Source organism: Ambystoma mexicanum, chromosome 11 (assembly GCF_040938575.1).
Source record: "Ambystoma mexicanum isolate Mex_15411 chromosome 11, UKY_AmexF1_1, whole genome shotgun sequence".
NCBI lineage: Eukaryota > Metazoa > Chordata > Amphibia > Caudata > Ambystomatidae > Ambystoma > Ambystoma mexicanum.
In genome coordinates this window covers 1,402,122,753-1,402,142,323 of record NC_090934.1, presented here as the reverse complement: position 1 = coordinate 1,402,142,323, position 19,571 = coordinate 1,402,122,753, and the positions used below count along the sequence as shown (strand labels likewise).

Genomic DNA, 19,571 nt, shown 5'->3' with positions numbered 1-19,571 from the left:
AGCTGCCGCAAGGGGGGGAGAAGACCCTCATGGACCCGTTAGCCAGGAAAGAGCTTATCCAGGATATCGCTGCATCATAAAAGTGAGCAGCGATCTTGAGGTGGTGACATAGAATTTGATGATCGACCAAATCAAAGGCAGCTGAGAGATCTAGAAGGAGCAAAAGTGCTTGTTTGCCTTTGTCTTTCAGGTCCTCGATTTGGGTTTTCAGATCAATCAAGGCCGTCTCTGTGCCGTGTCTGGGGCAAAAACTGGATTGTCTGAGCCCTAAAAAGTTGGAATCAAGATAGTCCTGGATTTGGAGATAAACTGCTCGATCCCGAATTTTAAGAAGGTAAGGTACCGTGGTGATGGGCCTGTAGTTGGCCGGGTTGCTAGGATCTAGATTAGGTATTTTGATGAGCGGGATGACCCAAGCATCCTTCAGGTTGTCAGGTACGGTGCCGGATTTGAAAGAGGCATTAATAAAGGAGGTAATGAATGGGGCGAGATCATGTGCAGCTTCCTTTATGACCAGAGCGGGGCAAGCATCACCTTGGCAATTGGAAGGCTTGAGCTTTAATATGATATTTTTCCACTTCCTTAATGGACAGTTGGGTGAAGCTGAAAGGTTCGAAGGAGTGCTTAAGTGAGGGGTTTTGTAGGAGGAGGGGTAACCCGTTGAGTCTGAAAGGTGGCTTTTTTTGGTATTAATTTTTATCTTGAAGCAAGGCAATTTTATCTAATAGTGCCTTTTGAATGTTGGAGCACCACTCGTTGTCAGGGGTACATGTATCAAGTGGGGCAACTGGAGACTCAAGTTCCTTGAGGATCTTAAAGAGTTAAAGAGTTCCTTAGTGTTTGATTGGCTTGTATAATCCTATTGTTATACACTTCTTTTTAGCTGATAGGATAGATTCTTTATAAGTATGGGAAGCTGAGGTGAGGTTGATTTTATTGACTAGCGAGGGTGAGCTTTTCCAGTGGGCCTCAGCTTTTCTTTTTTCTTTGCGCAGTTCACGTAAATGAGGTGTGTACCAGGAGTTAAGGTGGTTCTGAGGTTTATGTTTGCGCAATTTGAGCGGGGCAATGGTATTGAGAGCTTTTAACATGACACGGTTGTGTGTGTCTACAAGTGCAGCAGGGTCTGAGCAGGTGGATATAGCCGAGTTCAGTAGGGGGAGGATGAGTGGGAATAGTTTCTCAGCCGAAATATCCTTCTTATTGCGTGTAGAGGTGGGTGGTGCAAGGTTCGGTTGGTAAATGGGTGGGCAGGAGCTGATGGAGAAAAGCATTGTGTGGTGGTCAGACCAGGCACAAGGGGAAATACAGGTAATGTTGAGCGCACAGTTCATGTCAGAGACCCAGTCAAGGGTGCGCCCCTTGATATGGGTGCGTTCTCTGATATGTTGGGTAAGGGCGAAGTCGGTCAGGGCGCTAGCAAGATCAATGGCTTTGGCATCCTTAGTGTCAAGGTAACCTAAGTTGAAGTCTCCCAGTAATATGATTTGAGAGTTAGGCTTGGTGCTGGAGGCTAGTATAGAGGAGATGTCCTCTACGAAGGAAGAAGTAGGTCCTGGTGGCCTATATATGAGATGCATTGTATCAGTGTGATTGGGTGAGATTGGCATTTTAACAGAGAGGAGTTCTGCTGATGGCAGCTGCAGGCTGTTGGCAACTCTGAGATTGAGCGAGCTCTTAAATATAACTGCTAGCCCCCCCCCTTAGTTTGATTAGTATCCCTGTCTCACCTGATGATGGAATAATTGTTAGGGATAGCCAGGGTCAGGGCAGGGCCTTTGGCCGCGTGCAACCATGTTTCAGTGATAGCAAGGAAGTCAAGATTTTCACGGGAGATGAGATCCGCGATATCTAACGCATGAGCTGGGACAGAGCGAGCATTAATGAGTGCACCTTTAAGTTTGGTAGCCGCGTTGGGCTTCTGAGCGGGCTGAGCCGTGTCAGCTAGTGGTGCAGCGGTGAGAGACAAGCTGGGGTTAGTAATTTTCTCAGTAGAGGTGTTATTCAGGTGATAGGACCAATGGTGACATCTGGATGCTAATCTAAGGTTTCTGACTGAGGTAGTACATGGATGACTAAGAGGGTTTGGAAGGGTCAGGTTGGGAGGTCGAGATGGAAGGGGTTTAGAGGCGATCGTGTAAGCCTGCAAAGAGAGGGAGTGAGAACCCACAGGGGGGTAAAAAGGGGCTGTGTCAGGTACAGTGATGTGACTGACAGGTGAGATTAAGTTATTGAAAATGGCTAGGCTGCCTGGTAAATGGTACAGGTGCAAACAGAGCATGGAATTCCTAACTGAAGTGGGACAAGGTTGGTTGGGGGTGGGTTTGGTGGTGAAGTGTTGTAGCCAGAGAGCCAGTGAGTTTATATAGGGATTGGGATCTGACATGTTGCGTGGCAGGGGTGGCTCGTGGGGTGCGGTTATGCAGGTTGTAATAGCGGACGGCGCGTGGTGCTGGGCGGTAATGGGGCTGAGCGGTGACCTGAATATGGCCAGTATGTGACCTGTGAGTAGTACGTAAGTGGCGAGGTGTAGGAAGGGCAATTGTGTAAGCTTTTGGATACTCTCAAAAGATGCAAAGTAGTAGAGGTGTGTGCCCAAGATGTGGAGCATTTTAGTGAGAGTGGTGCACTGGGCACTACAGTTGACTTGCTTGGGACAAATGCACAAGTAAGAAGTCAATCAGAGGCGACGCAGTAACTGAGTCATACGAGTAAATGGTACAATGTACCCCAGTAAGGGTGCTGAAGCGGCGTATTCTCTTAGCGCGAGCTATGAACAAGAGCAAGTGCATGTAATACTAGCAGGCAAAATGGCAGTATACTTTACATTACCATCAACACGTGCAGGCGCCCTAGTATGGCACAAGCAGGGGCAATGCCTTAACGGTTACTAACCGTGGCAATGTGCAGCAGTCCTAGGGTGGCTACGTGTAGAGACAAAGCAAGTAGGTTATGCAGGGTAAACAACATATGTGCAGCAGCACAAAATACTAATTGCACAATCTGGAAACAGCTACAAGTATACTAGCATGCAATAAATTCAAGCAGTGCTGAGCAACGGGACACTGAAGGAACACAGAAGAAGGGCAGTGGCTGTGTGCAGCAGGTCAGCAGTGACTATCTGTGGAAGCATAATAAATAGGCAATGCAAGCTACAGTACTATGCGGATATCAGATTTAACAAGAGATAAACGGAATAATGAGCAGACCGTAAAAGCACTACTAAATGGGCGGTTGATACATGAGTTATACGGTAACGAAGCAGGAAGGTGTAGAGTCACATGCGGTGCAAAACACGTGTTTAGCACGCCTCAGGGTTCCGGCAATTGTTGCGAGTATGGAAAGTGGTTAGACTTGGGGTCAACATAGTGCAGGGTAGCCACTTACCCAGATGGGTGCTTTGCAAGCAGTCTCATGCAGTTGGTGAAACGTTCGTGGCCCCTTGCCCCGACAGGCTCAGGACAGGGCTGCCTTGTTGGGCAGCCTTAGTGGGCGGGCCGGCGTTCGCCTGCCGGCGTCCGTGATTGGGCTAAATGGGATACACTAGCCAATCACGAAGCGAGCGGCCTGCAGAAGGGCTGCAGTATTTACAAACAAAATTCACAAAATTCGCGGGTGGCCATCTTGGAAGTTGTCTCAGCCTCGTGGACGCAAATGGTGGCAGGGAGACAAAATCAAATTTCGGGCATAAGAGGAGCCTTTTCAGTGAAGCACTACCTCAGTGCAGCTACCCCCAATTTACAAATGTGGGACAGCTTCTTGGATCCTCACGTCGTGGACAGGATTCCACGTCAGTGCAGCGGCATAGACGCATTGTGGGACCATCCCTGGCCTCAGCTGCAGTCGGTGGCCCTGCTCCAGCAGTGGCGAGGGGCACAGCAGCTCCGTGGTCGGGGTGGGAAAGAAGAGTCGAACTCTTATTGTCTTGTCCAGGCTGGATTACTTGATCAATTAACCACATGTTTGGGCACTGAGAAGGGAAGAAAAAGTCCACCATCCTGAGCCTAAAGCAGGCCCGAGCAAACTGAGGGCCTCTGTGGTGGCAACCGGATGTTGCCACCCCTCTCAGTCCTCTAATGTGGGGGTTATCAATATTAGCATCCCGGTGCTGCCTTCGGGGTGCTATTTGCATTTTGTGTACTTTTTCTTTGGGGTAATGAGCTCTGAGTGCATTGTGCATGCCCATTTTCCCAACAAAAATTGCAATAAATATGGTCGCCAGGGAAAATAGAAAAGGGAGTGAGTCACTTTTCTATTTCCATGGTTGCGACAGAGCATAGAGAGACAGCCGTGAGCGGGTGGCAGTAGAGGCAACTTTTGGTGGCGTAAGGCTATCTAGATTGGCGGAGGGGCTTAGAATGAGGGGAAAAGGATCTGGGTGAGCAGCGACTGGAAAGAATAAGGCAGATCATGGGGAGGGACGCAGATTAACCAAGTTAATCTCATTTTAACATGAACATTCTAAATAATTAATACAAATATTTTTGTGAAATAAAAATGTAACATTATCTTGCTGCAACAAGATATATTTGTCCGAGATCCCCTTGGTATTTGTATGTTTGGTATTTGGTTCTCCTTCTCGACCTCTCTGCGGTGTTTGACTTAGTCAATCACCAAATCCTCTGCCACCATCTCAAAACGACAGCCCACTTTTCGGACAAAGCCACTGCATGGATTAGATCATTTCAGGACAGCATGTCAATGAGGGTCTTCTCCCCTTCGGCATCTGCTGAACCTGCCCATTTCACATGCGGAGTACCCCGAGGATCGTGCATATCACCGACACTTTACAATGTGTTCACGAAGCCTCTCTTCGATATCCTTGATTCTCTGGGTGTCATCTACACTAATTACGTGGATGACACTCAGATACTCCTACCTATCACTGGTGATCACGCGATTGACTCCCTCGCAATCAACATTTAACAAGTCATCCAAGCCTGGATGGCGAAACACGAACTCTGTCTGAATGACGAAAAGACAGAGATTCTCATGCTAGGTACCCAGCAAAGACTTAGCAAACATCTTCAGCTGCCTACACATGTAAGCTTATTTCAGCCTGCCGCCCGTTCTTAACCCCAGCTAATTGCACTACTTTAGCCAGAACATTAGTAATGTCAAAAATTGACTATTGTAACGCCCTGTATCTAGGCACCAACCAAGGGAACCTTAACAAGTTACAGATTATACAGAACAATGTCATCAGAGCCACACTAAACATACCCAGAAATCATCACATCTCGGATACTAGAAAAAGCCTCTGCTGGTTGTCAGTTACACAATGAGTATCTTTAAAAACCCTGGCTATTGCGCACAAATGCATCTCCAACCAAGCACCTTCCTACCTAGCCAAGAGATTAAATACTCACACCATGACCGACCCATCAGAATTGCACAGGCCAACTGCCTCTCGATACTCCCCTTCAATCTACAGCGATCAGGAGGGTCTAGCTTCCCCGTTCTAGCAGCTAAACTGTGGAACTCACTGCACAATCCCCTTAGAGTGGAACCATCCTTCCATGTATTTAAAAAGCAAGCCAATGCCTGGCTGTCTGCCCAACCTCTGTTGACCTAGTCAGGGCGCTCTACCTCTGACCCATGGTCTTATTACCTGTAAATACCTTTAATAAGTTAAATGGTTCTATAACACAGAAGTGCTCTTTATGCTTGTATATATCATGTAAATGTCTATATTTTAATTTGTACATTTTTTATTCTGCCTGTACATATCTTGTAAATGCTTTAACTCTTGTAAAAATGCCTGTACATATCTTGTAAATGCTCTAACTCTTGTAAAACTCTTTATTGTAACTTTATCTTGTAACCCTTCAGTATTACAAACTATGCGCCCAGATGCCCTGGGGCCAGGTGCGATTTATAAATAAATGAAATACAAATACAAAATACAAATTAGCTATTTAGACAGAACACACTGCCCCTGCGTCCCAGGCTATTGAAAAACATCATTCCCTCAGAGTATCTGGGGGTAATTCTCACCTTTCAACATTCAAATTTACAATGCTCCGCCTCCAACATTTGTTTTGAAGCCTCCATACTCAAAACCTTTTTTCCTGAAAGGGCCTATAATATTCTATAACCACACACCTAAACCATTCATTTTTACTGTGATACACCTCTTAAACTTTTATATAAGAAAGAGTATATTTCTGAAATGCTTGTAAAATGGCCCTATGCTCCAGAAACTAAAGCCCAGCAAAAGGTTTGACGGGCCCCTTTGGATGCCATGTAGTGCGTCTTGTATTTGGCCTACCCAGCGCCTATATGCCCGCAATCTAATTGTGTGAATGCATTTCTTGTGCCATGCTTATTTTATGTTCAGCATTGTGCCACTGTTTGCTAATTTCAATATATACATGTATAAATATGAAAAAAAACTGTTGTCAGTTATTTTCCCACCACTTTTTTTTTCCTTTTCACATTTAAGAACAAATACAGTATGTACAGTAAAATTAACGTAATATCCTGTGATATACAACATAGCTGCAATCATCCCTCTGTGTGATCTTCCCCTCCCTTGAGAGCATCGAGCGCACCTTCAACCCGCGGTACCCCATTTGTTTCATAGTTTATGAAACTTATAAGGACATCCGCGTGTGGTATAATTTGTTTTTTTCCAGTAACATGCAACAGTCGACATTCAAGATCCATATTGCGGAGTTTAGTTTATCTCTGCTACCCCATAACATAGCAATATTGCATTTAATCATTTAATAAACATTGTGGTAGAGGCTAAAAAGAGTTTTCTATAGCGAGGAAAAGAGGAGTTAGGTCTACGCAGTAACAAAAGCTTTTGGTCGTGTGGTATTTCGCAACCCATGATTCTTGATAGTTTGTGTCGTGTTGAGTGCCAGAGTGTTTGTATTATGGGACATTTGCACAACGTATGATGAAAAGTGCCGTCAGCCATCCTGCAGCGTGGACATTGTAGGTGCTGTGCACGGCCGCTGCTAAAGAGCGGTGTTCATGAACTACTAAATTCTGTGTCGAATTTGTATTTGTATCAGCCGAATGTGGGATATATTGCAACTTCGCAGTGAAGCATTAATGCTCCCGACCATTTCTTGTGATCCAATGTGCATATATCAACTTCCATTTGGATTTTCGAACAGTCGGTGTGCGTGTGATGTGATCGATGAGATAACCTGATATAGAGTGAAGATAAGTTTGCTTTCAATTTTCTCCAATATCAAATTAATCTCTAGCGGTGATTGAGGTGGACCATCTCGAAAGTCTCTTACGTGACTTCTTAGCGCATGAAAGAGCTGATTATAGTGATAAAATTCGTTGGCCATTAATCTGTATTTTGTCATAAGATCAGGGAACGATAGGAGGGCGGCTCCTCCCACCACACCAAGTACCCTAGTGATTGCAAAGTCTGAATGTGCCTAGGTTTTTTTAATTTCAAGCAGTTCCGTATTATGCTTGTGAATAGGAGAGTGTGACTTTCCCTGGCCAGCCCATTTTTTTGTGACTTTCTTCCTAATGTTAACAACCTGCTGCGAAGGAGGTGTGATTTCCCCCCACCGCCATATAAGACTTGTAATGGCATGATATCGTTCATCCATGCACATTCAGTTCTTATGTGGAGCTTATGTCGGTCGCCATATAGCCAGGCGTTGGCTGATGTCAGTTGTGCTGCCCAATAATACTTCTTAATATCCGGTAGGCCAATACCGGAGTTATCGTGGTGACTTCCAGTGTTTGGCATCTCATAAAAAATAGATCGTTATAGGCTCTAAGTTGTATTTAAGAACAGTCCCTTAATCTTTGCAGATGTTACGACTTGTGCCAATTTACTTGGAGACCACTGACTTCCCCATATTCCTTGAGTATGTGTGTTACCCATGTGCTGGAATCAGTTAGGTACCCCAGAAAAATGAAGAGGTCACCAGCATAAAAAGCTATCCTATCTTCATAGCCTGTGGATCATCTGAATCCCATCCATGCTGTTTAGATCTTATCCAAATTGTCAAAGGTTCAATGACCATGGTGAATAGGAGTGGGGATAGAGGGCATCCCAGTCTCGTCCCCTTCTCCAGAGGGAATGCACGTGAGGACGCCCTGTTCACCTTAACTGTCTCTACCGACCGCACATATGATAACCCAACCAGAGCTAGGAATTCCTCTCCAAAAGCCCATTGCCATCATTGCATCCCATGGGAATCGCCAGAGTATCGAGTCGAAAGCCTTCTGAAAATCAATGGAAAAGGCTGATAGTGGGGTTTGGAGGAGAGGGGCACGATCACTCACAATGTGGAGTTGTCTAATGCTCATCCTAGTGGATCTAATAGGCAGGAAGCCACATTGGTCTGGTGAATAACGGAGGGCATGACCCATAGCAGTCGGATGGCCAAGATTTTAGCTAGAATTTTAGCTTCAAAGTTCATGAGAGAAATGGGTAGGAATGAGAAGCAAACAGTAGGGAGTTTTTCTTTCTTAAATATAACCACTATCCTCTCTTGTTGTGGATCTTGTGGTAATTCACCTATGACCTTAGATATTTTTACAAGATTGAGCATGGGTGTTGTCACTTTGACACTGAGTTTCTTTCCGATATATCTGAATCCGTTAGGGCCAGGTGTTTTCCCCACTTGAAGGTTCGAGATCACTGTGGTGATCTCCTCCTCTGTGATATCCAGGTCTAAGTCTGTTTTTTTGCTGTTCAGTTAATCGAGGTAATGTAATATCTCACCTGTTGTGTGTACGCTTGGTCGTGTGGATCCCAGTAGAGCGTCTACTAGTATTTAGTGAATTCCTCAGCAATTTTAAACAAGGATGTCAACAACTCTCCATTCCCGCTGCCTAATTCCCTAACAAAATGTGATTCTTCGTCCCTCTTTCGAGCCATGCCAGTAACTTCCCTGCTTTTTCTCCCATATCGTAAATTCTGCTCCTCATATCCCAATATGCCTGACGTTCAGTCTCTAGGGCATGGTTGCAATATTTTTCCCTAGATGGTAGCAGTAATAAACGGGTTTCGTTACAGCGATTCGAGAGAAAATGTTTCTTCGAGCCTCATTACTTGGGCTTCAACATATTTTTAATTCAGGTCTTGTTTCTCGTTGATAACCGAGCTACTATCTCCCCAAGCAGCACTGTTTTATAGCACTCCCATAGCGTGAGTGGATTATCTAACGATGGTGATTTTATCTTGAAATGTTCTTCAGTTTTGGCTGTTAAGTATTCAATTACTTCAGGACAGCTCTAGGTGTATGCGTTAAGTTGCTATTCCCCTTTTAATCTGGGCTTTGAACCCTGTATTTTCCCATGTGGAACAAAAAATAGTCTAGCCTTGACATGGAGGCATGTACCCTAGCGTGGTAGGAGAAGCCCTTTGTTTGGTGGTTTAGTGATCGCCAGGCATCCGACAAACTCAATACTGAACTGTTGGCAACTCTTGATGTGCTGTGTAATTGATGTTTATTTTATGTCAAATATTGCACCCCTAGTCGTAAACTCGACTGATCAGTTACAGCACTGCTGCACCCTTGGGGCATGAAATCAGAAAAACAAAGAAAACAAAAATAAACAAGGGACTTAAATAACTGTGGTCTGTGCTGAATGGAAACCAAATGCTACATGACAACACGGCAGGAACATATTTCATCAAAGCAATAAATGCCAAAACATGTGGATACACAAATGTTTGCGGTCCACTAGCTATGAAAGATGCGTGGACTTGCGTGCATTCAGTTCTTGGGTAAACCCCCTCTCCTGACAGATCAAATAAATCTTATCTAATGTCTTATTGAAACTCAGTAATCTACAACACATGGCAGACTGGGGTTTATCACAGCTTCACTGCACGGAGGGACGAGGCGGGGGCGGGAGGGTGAAACTAGTGGTGGCTGCATTGTGCTGTTGATTATTGTGATCCCTGCACTTGCATTGTGCTGTTGATTATTGTAATCCCAGCAGTTCACTTGCATTGTGCTGTTGATTATTGTGATTCCTGCACTTCCCTTGTGCTGTTGATTATTGTGATTCCTGCACTTCACTTGCATTATGCTGCTGATTATTGTGATTCCTGCACTTGCATTGTGCTGTTGATTGTGCTTTCTGCACTTGCATTGTGCTGTTGATTATTGTAATCCCAGCAGTTCACTTGCATTATGCTGTTGATTATTGTGATTACTGCACTTGCATTATGCAGTTGATTATTGTGATTCCCGCACTTACATTGTGTTGTTGATTATTGTGATTCCTGCAGTTGCATTGTGCTGTTGATTATTGTGATTCCTGCACTTCACTTGCATTATGCTGTTGATTATTGTGGTTCCTGCACTTGCATTGTGCTGTTGATTATTGTGATTCCTGCACTTCACTTGCATTATGCTGTTGATTATTATGATTCCTGCACTTGCATTGTGCTGTTGATTATTGTGATTCCTGCACTTGCATTGTGCTGTTGATTATTGTGATTCCTGCACTTCACTTGCATTATGCTGTTGATTATTGTGATTCCTGCACTTGCATTATGCTGTTGATTATTGTGATTCCTGCACTTGCATTGTGCTGTTGATTATTGTGATTCCTGCACTTGCATTGTGCTGTTGATTCTTGTGATTCCTGCGCTGATTTAAAGCCTCTTGTTTTGCATTAAGGTGGGATTTCCTCCTGGCGTAGTGAACATAGTCCCCGGCTACGGACCAAAGGCTGGGGCTGCCATCTCGAGCCATCCAGATATTGACAAAGTGGCCTTCACTGGATCCACAGAGGTATGTCACAGTATGCACTCATTGGAGTAATTGTCTTCCGGAAAGCCTACATTTATCCATGGCTTGCAGTAACCTGGAGCTGCAGAATAGGCTTCGCACTGTCCCTAATGTGTGAGACAGTGAAAGGCCCACGATAATGGCAGTTCAAAGCCACTGACAAAGAAGGCATTAAGTATCACTGATGAGTTAGAGCATTAACTTCTGAGCTATCAATATCCACCTCATCCACTCAATGTATCGGGTGAGCTTTCGATCTTCAATGGCTCCATCTATCTCAGCTTCTCATCCTTACTCATCCTCTTCCACAGACTAGTAATATACCTGCTCGACAGAACTGTATTGTATTATGTGTAATTGATTATGTACAATATTGCCTTTTTCCTATGTAACTAAGCACCTTACAAGCAACAGCGCCGCAATACCCAAGGGCTGCCTGTGCGCTATACAAATGTAACAAATAAATAAATAATAAATAATGTGAGAATGCTTTTGATATATTTACCGGGAGGATAGCTCAGGGCAACGTGCTCCCCTTGGAAGCAAGACGACACGGAGCACCACAGGTACGATCCCCGGGTCCGCGCTTAGAAACCTCTGGGTTTTAAGCACGTTACAAATAACCAATCATATCACATCTCTTAAGGAAGATGAACTGCTATGCAATCATGGACATGTACCTCTAACGGTGGTACCAACTCTTGTTAGCATTAAAGGGACTTGAGGAAAAGAGTGTGAAACATACTAGATACAAAGAGAAATCGTAGGATGATAGCAACTTTTGTATATATACTGTACTTCAGAGCAATATTTGGACATAAGGCTCTTTCTTTCTTACTGAAAATGATTGTATTTATCAAGATAAATCGGCACGAAAAATGCGAATCTTAACCGGGCAATAAATTGAAGATATGCAGCGCCCTTCATCAAGATTGCAGAGTGAATGCCACCCACAGTGCAATCAGAAGAAAAATTGCTCCCTCCATTTCTGAGTCACGATCCTGCATTTTTGTGTTCATTACCAAATGTAAAGGAACATTTTGTGACTGTGAAAAAAGTGCAGTCAAATAATAATTAACAGGACATGTACCACAGCACTATATCACATTTTGTTATGCACTTCAGATACTTAGAAAATTGAAGTTGGATTTTAAAATTAAAAGAATCCAACCCCACATAGACACAATATTAAAAAGTTATAAATGCACTGTGACAAGTCTGGACAATTCGTCCCTTCTCGCCAGAGGGGAGCCACCCCTTTGAGGGTAGGGAGGTGAGCCCGCTCAGCAAGACCCTCCCTAGGGTCTGGGTAAGTGAGCCCTCACTGGGAGTGAATGCCTTTTTGGGAACAATGACTCCCATTCCAGCATGGAACTCCCTGTTCAAACCACCCTTTCTTCATTTATGGATGTTGGAAAACCGGTTGCATTCCCTGCTACAACTATAATGCACAAAGATTGTTCTTTTACTCTATTGCCTTCAGGTAATTGTGAATCTCGCCTAAGTGCCATGATCAATGAAGACGAACATCCTTTAATTTCCTCTAATAACATATATACGAGGAAAACGGACCCTGAATGGAGACAGAACTTCCATGGAGGGAGGAGAGCAAATGCTACACAGAGGTGAGCCCCTGAAGCATCAACGTCCTGGAGGGGCAGTGCCACGTCGAGCCACAGAGCCAACGGCGATGTGCCGAGCGAGAAACCCGTTAGCTAGAAGCTGTAAGGCACGTATCTTGATCAAGCAATAGGCTCCGGTCAAGGGAAAGGTGAGAAAGGAAAGACAACCATCTTCTTGAGTGGCATGACCACTGAAGAGCAGTGGTGGTCCTGGCACCCACCAAAGAACGCTGAGACCCAAGAAACTTAAGGAGTATGATCCCAAGCTCCAACCAACAAGCGATTTTCCCACCACGAGATGAGGGGCTGGCGAAAGAGACGCTACGGACGTGTGGAGCAGAGCAAGATACGCGACTGCGGGTTTACAAAAGTACCAAAACCGACGCAGGTCTGAAACACTAAGTCACTATGTGAACGTAACAGTCACCCAAACCCAGATATAAAGCGATACAAACAATGTTATGCAAGCACGCACTACCAGTCAAAGTATGCAAAGCCAATAGTCCGTAACGGCACACGGTACCACTAGTCCAGAGAGAAAGAGATACAAAGAATGTAATGCAAGGCCGGAATAGCCACCAAAGTATGTAAAGTCAAGAAAACATGATGGCACACAGCCCCAATAACCCAGAGAGAAAGGGATATGAACAACATTGTGCAAGGCTGGAATAGCTGACAAAAATATAAAACGTTAAGAGAATGAGATGGGCACAGGGCCCCCACTATATGGGAGTGGAAAAGATATAGACACTGTATATCAAAGCGGAAAATACCACTAAGAGTATCAAGGGGCACGGACATAGGTCATATGTTGAAACAGATTGAAGAGAAGCTGAATAAAAAACAGACAGAAAAGTGCCTGAAATGGCAGGATGCTGTAGTCCCAGGCTGGGCAGAAACCATAAATTAAGTTTGTGCCGAGAAATAAAACATTTAACCACAGAGCTACCATACTTTAGGAGTCCCAATGCTACGAAAGTGGTAAAGGAAGAAGTATATTTTTCAAGTCATCCTGGAGGGATTGGAATGCTCAAAAATCAGAAACAGTTTCCTTATCAAAGGGAGAGGGAAACCCAGACTGATGACAAATGTTAATTTTTCCAAAAGGATTGAATTCTAAAGTTGTGAAGACAATCTCCAAGAACGGTAAGACTGAGAACAAGTCAAATTCAAGTGGGCCAAGCAGAAGTCCATCCCGAGGATTTTAAACAAGGATCCCTTTTCTTTGTAGTTAGGCATCTTTCTAAAGTGGTAGGGCCAGTTAGGTACTTCAGATTCGGAGAGAAGTCTTTTTGTTTGGACTTGACATTCACCCTTAGTTTTACTTTTGTTAGGTAGGGATCTTCCCTCTTAGCAAAAGGGCAAATTAGGAGTTTTCTTTCAATTTAAGTAAAACCCCTTTTGAACATGCCAGAGTTGTTGGACTCCTGGTTCAACACAGCACACAGAGTTAGATCATTAATTATTGGACATAGAAAATTCTTTGGCCTACACAACAAATAGTGACCGATATTGCCATGCCAAGTTGTTGTTGCTTCTTATGTGAAGCATAGCACAGAAGGCAACAAAGAATGTCAGTGTGTTTCCAGCCATATGCAGCCAGGGGTATTGCGGAAAAGGGCACATATATTGTTGGCCGAAATCACAAATATCATTGACCTGCATAGACGTTAATGACAACGGCCATCGCCCCCCTGTTGTTAGATCCCCACTCCCTTGCTTTTCTGCTCCCCAACCTGTTCTTCCCTCTATGATTGTAAAGCGCTCCGTTTCTTCCTGCAGCTAGGTCCAGGCTGAATGAATACCCTAATTATAACATTAATCCATAATAATAATGGTGTGTGTCACTGTGCAATTGTGAAACACCTGTTGTTGTGATTTTGGCATACTAATTGCAGGTGTGTACAGGCTACGGCTTCCAAGTTATTTCGGAGGTCTGAAATGGCATAGTATTTCTTTAATTTCTTTCGCTGCAATCACATTCTGTTGGTCACAGTGAAGGGTGATTTGATTCTCTGCATAGCTCGACAGACCATTGTGACGAATCTGAGAATGTTGTTCCTTCTCCCCTAAGGGAGACCTTTCCCATGGGGCCAGGATGGTGCGTCCACAGTACAGTATTCCCACCCAGGGGGTGCTGCACCGACGGAGGATCACATGGGGGAGGAAGCCCCTTATGGGATTGGGACCACCACTCTCAGAGAACACAGTAAACCCTGCGTCATTACATCTAAATGCGGCGGTAGCACTATTACCGCCACATTTAACGGTCCTCCAGATCATGGCTTTGACGGATTTCCTCCCCAGCTTCAGGCTGGGGGGAAATCCGCTGCAAGTTTGCTGATTTTCAGTGCATTTACCGCAGGCAGGAAATCCACCGGCGGTAATAGCGCGAAATTTCCCCATTGGGCCCAATGGGGATAGAGGAATTCCCGAATGGGCCCAATGGGGAATGGGCAATACCCATTCCGCCAAACCCGTGGCCTGGGGTTTGGTGGTAGGGCTATTAACGCCAGCGCTAACAGCGCCGGCGTTATCACCCAGCTCGTGATGAGGCCCTGAAACTCCAGAAAATGCAAATAATGCTACGTGTGGTTCTATATTTAGTTCTGTGAAGAAGAAGAGGACCAGGAGTCCAAAGATCACTCTGCGATCCACAACCCAAGTCTCTGAGAGGGTGATTGCTTGGCAGGAGAGTAAGCCAAGCCCTACTCAATACTGCAGGTCTGGGATCCGCCCCAAAAGTGAGAGAAGAAAAACGAATCAAAAAGGAATCCTACGCTTGGCAAAGGGAGAGTGCCAAGTTGTTGGAATAAAGCAGTGTGGATTCAAGAAACATGTTCTTGTGAATTATCCAGTGATATTTTCTTAGGAAAATACAGACCTGAGAGGCCCTAAAGGAAAGAAAGTAGAATAAGAAGAAAGCTAGGGGAAAAGGTCACGACCCTAGCCTGGGAATTCTAAGGGTCATGACCCTAGCCTGGGAATCCTAAGGGTCACGAACCCTAGCCTGGGAATTCTACATTGGGAACATTTCTTTTTTGCACCAGGTTTTTTTATTTCTCGAGAGACTAGGAACTTTTCTATTGGTTGGAAATATCATGAACACTTTACTTTGGGAAGAGCTCATCCTTGCACAGTTGATTTAAGTTATTAGTGTTAGGGATAGAAATAGGCTTTTGAGACACGGCAGCAACATACTTTTTTGGTTTTGGACATTCTGACAATTAACTTTGTTTTCTGTTAGGTGGGAAACCTCTCTTACTTTTAGGGACAGAGGGGCATTTTTCCAACCCTTTCATGAATAATAAAGGTTTCTGCCCAAAAACATGGCAGCATTGTGTCCAAGCTGTACCTCTGCATCCTTACACCGTACACCACACCAGTGAGCATACGTAGGAATGTGGGCCACAACGATTTGTGGGCCATCCATGCGGTGGAGGGAGCAGAAATGGTGGATTGTGATCACCGTTGGCAGGAGGTATCTGACTGTATGAATGTGTATGTTTTGTTCTCCGGTCCAGATACCATGATGACATTGATTGCATGCATGTAAACGCGTGAATTATGTAAAGAGAGAGGAAATGGTTTACCTGCCAGATACCCGCATTAAGAGGATGGTGGTTATCTGATAATAAGAGACAGGGGCTGTGATGTTGGTCAACCACAAAAAAGCAGCTTGAAGACAGAGCACAGAAATGAACAAGGATGTATTTGGCCATATGTTTTATCGCGTCACTGATCATGCAACTAAATCTCTTGGTAATATCCTTTGTGATTCAGAAATCCACTATATGTGCTGTGCAGTCTTTCCCCAAAGACAAAGTGGCCAGTGTTTATCAGTCAGGGAAAAATCCAGGACACCAGCATCAAGGAAAATAAGTGTCTATACCTAAGCTAGGGAAAACCCCATGTCTTTTTGGTGTGCTTTCAACTTTTGGCTATGGGCGTTACGCACGTAACGTATGCGAAATGTTGATCATGCAATAAATAAATAAATCGAATCCTGGCTGGAGAGAAGCAGTATGTCGGAAGAGTGGGGCTCTGAGAGTAGAGGGAAGTGGGAGGCAGATGGATGGGCAAAGGGGACAGTGGCAGAATATCCTGGGGAACGGAAGAGGGGAGGTGGGAGAGCTTGGGAGGTGGTGGGGGGGTTGGGTGGAGGATGGGGCATTCCAATGGTGTCCCCAGGACAGTGCGGGAGGGTTAAGGGAGCTTGGCAAGGGAACAGAGAGCAGGAGGGATCCATTTGGTAACTCCTGCTGAGAAAAGAATGGAGTGCAATGGGAGTTTCAAAATCAATACATTTCAGAGTAGGCGCGTACAATCTTTCATGAACTAACCCACCATTTACAGGATGGATTGTGAACAGCATCGAGGAAAAAAGGATGCTTGAGAAGATTATACAGTTAGACGTCTACACGAATGAAGCGCATCCGTGACCTTAGCAGGAGAATGCAGTCGCCGGCGTGGCAGAGAGCCAGACAAACGGACTGCCTGGCCACCTTATTGGACTTGCCTGACTCTAAGATGTTGTCTGGCATATTTGAACGCTGTACGTGTGAAGGCTGAGGCAACCACGCCTTTAGAGAACACAAGTCATCTGGAGACATGCCGCACAGGAGTTTGGTACAAAAAAAAAGAGAGGGAATACACAGGAAAAGCCATTAGCCAGTCCAACAATAGCAAATTAAGAAGAAAAGGCTGTACCGGTCCTTGATATTATTGAGTTATTCATACCTATTAAAATAGAATAAAAGAATAGAAATAGCCACCAGAGAAGGGGTAGGTGTTCCCAGGAGTAAGTGTGTTGAAAGAGGAAGAAGGTGGAGAGAAGTGCAGCCATCTTGGTCCCTGGGAGAGATTAGACATCAAGGGGAGATCGGTGCAAGTATTCGGCTAGGTACTAGCGACCTGAAAACACACTGGAACCTATGTTAGTCTCAAGCCTACGACGACATCCCTTGGCTGGTGGGTGAATGCCATGGAGAAGGTCTTATATAGCATCCTTCTGCCACTATTGGAGGCCTTGCAGCGATGGGCGAGAATAATGTCAGTCTGAAAAGCACCAAAGTGCAGGTGAGGAGGGTGAGGAGAGGCAGTTTCCTGCTGGCCATTGTTTTGGGTATCGCTTAAAGACAGGCTTGTTAAGCTGATAGGTGATCTGTGGCTACATCTACAGAAACAAGGAGGGCGATCAAAGGAGATCTACATGTGAGACAGGGATGTCAGTCAAGGTGGAAAAGGAATCTTGCAGGAAGGCCAGAGAGTGCAGATATCTCAGGAACTTGTGAATAGCGGGACATGATATTGTGGAGACCTGCCCTGAAGATTACAATAGGTACAGGAATCTAGGAGGCAATTTCCCAGACTACTGTTTGGCCAGTAGCCTCCCGGGCACTGTTCCTTTATCCCGGTCAAGTAGACACTCCTTTTCTGTTGAACAGCTTGTGTTTCCCACCTTGGCATTTCTCCTAAATTTCACCACTTAAAACGTAAGCCGTTGAACCCTGTTTCATCATTCTGTCAAGTGTTGTGCTGTGTTGTGTTGTTCCTCACGAGACACTATAAAAATAAGATAATTAATAAATGGTTTCTTTTGGGTCCAAGCAAGAATTCTGCATACTGTAGGTTCAACTTGTGACGCTTTTATGAACCCCAAAAGTAGAAAGCAATCATATCGGCGAGGTAATGTTTTGAACACCAAATGCCAGCAAAATAGGCGTTAGCACATGCAATGCTCCTGAAGGATAGTGACAGGCACCAAACTAAAGATTCTGAAAAAGACTTGTCTCTTCCCTTTCATCAATCAAATGCATGTTTATGGTGGTGAGTTCCTGGTTCTTGAACCACAGAAGCCAAAGTACCGCAGAATTCTCCAGTCCCCCTGTAGTTCCCAAGCATTGCCCAAGATGTGATTGTTACCATGGCAAAGATGTAGATCTGGCTTGTTTCCAACATTAACCATTTGTTTGCAAGGCTTTGGGCCTCTCTTGGTAAATGATCTTGAAAATAGTGATCAGGGTTCTTCTGTGCCTTATCATCGATTCTTCTCTGAGCTCCTAAAGCCACATTGCATGTGTAATGTAAGTATGTGATCTTGCATAGCACACTTTCTGCCATTTTGGCTGACTCTTGGTGCTAGATTCTGTAAATTCAGAGGGACACAAGAGAAATTGGTAGTAGCAGAAGAGGTACAATGCAAACTCTGAAGTGTTCTTTTCCATGTAGAACAAAAAATCCTGTTTTCTTGATATCCGTATGTTTCTAGATGAGTTGTGGCTAGGTCACTTGAGGGATGTTTATTGAGAGGGAAGCTCCAGGTGGAGGTACCCCATTCGCTACTCTACTAACGAAGGCTACTTGGAGAGCGAGGCAGGCTGGAGCAGTGTTTGGAAGACTGTAGCTGGTAGGTTGTTCAGGAAGGTGATCGATTAAACAGTGTTGGAATTAAAAGGAGGGCACGGTGAGATGGATGGCAAATGTATGTAATGTAATGTGCAAAGAGAAATGGTGAACAGATTAATTGGGGTGGGGTAGTGACAGGAAGAACTGAGAGGTTCTTGCAAGGATGAGGGACCTGGCTATCATTAAGGCAATTGACTGTTTGATTTCAGTTGGGGTTCACCTAAAACCAGGTGAAAGGTCATGATGGTAGGCCGTGACTGGCTAGTGATTGATAGTGGCGTGTGTGGTGATGTAAAGGACCCAGACTGATGCTGATTACTGAGCAGAAAAGGTACAGGATACCAATTGGGATCAGTCACGTAGCAGTTAAAGATGGTAAGATGTTGGCCTGGAGTTTGAGAAAGGTCTTTCTGTCCTAATGCCTTGTGAAGGGAAACTAGCTAGTTATTTCGGTATTACCCGAATTGACTGATCACAATTGACCAAATTTCAGTGGTCCTAATTGTCCTTCTGTACAATTGACCATTTTGTTACAATTATATATATAGTGGGTTGGTTTGGGTTTATAATAATTTGAGGGGATTGGGTGGGGGGTTGCGGTGGGCTTTGGATTGGGTGGAGGGTTGCGGGGGGTTTCCCCTGCATATATATCCTAATTGACCTTTTAAATTCAGTCAATTGTACAGAAGGTCAATTGTGAATTGGTCAATTGTAATATGATCAATTTGTATACAACCGTTACTTCTAAGCTCTGAATAGAACATATTAGTTCCATTTAACTTCTTGCGGCTTAGGGAGCAATCAT

At 44.6% G+C, this 19,571-nt stretch overlaps 1 protein-coding gene across 2 annotated transcripts in view; it reads left to right on the top strand.

Annotated features, from left to right (window-relative positions):
• ALDH1A3 (aldehyde dehydrogenase 1 family member A3) overlaps positions 1-19,571 on the top strand; it is a 205,120-nt gene that overhangs the window by 107,402 nt on the left and 78,147 nt on the right. For both annotated transcript variants that reach the window (XM_069625028.1, XM_069625027.1), the window contains one exon: positions 10,626-10,739. In XM_069625028.1, the coding sequence (XP_069481129.1) occupies positions 10,626-10,739 (114 nt within the window). The remainder of the gene's footprint in view (positions 1-10,625; positions 10,740-19,571) is intronic.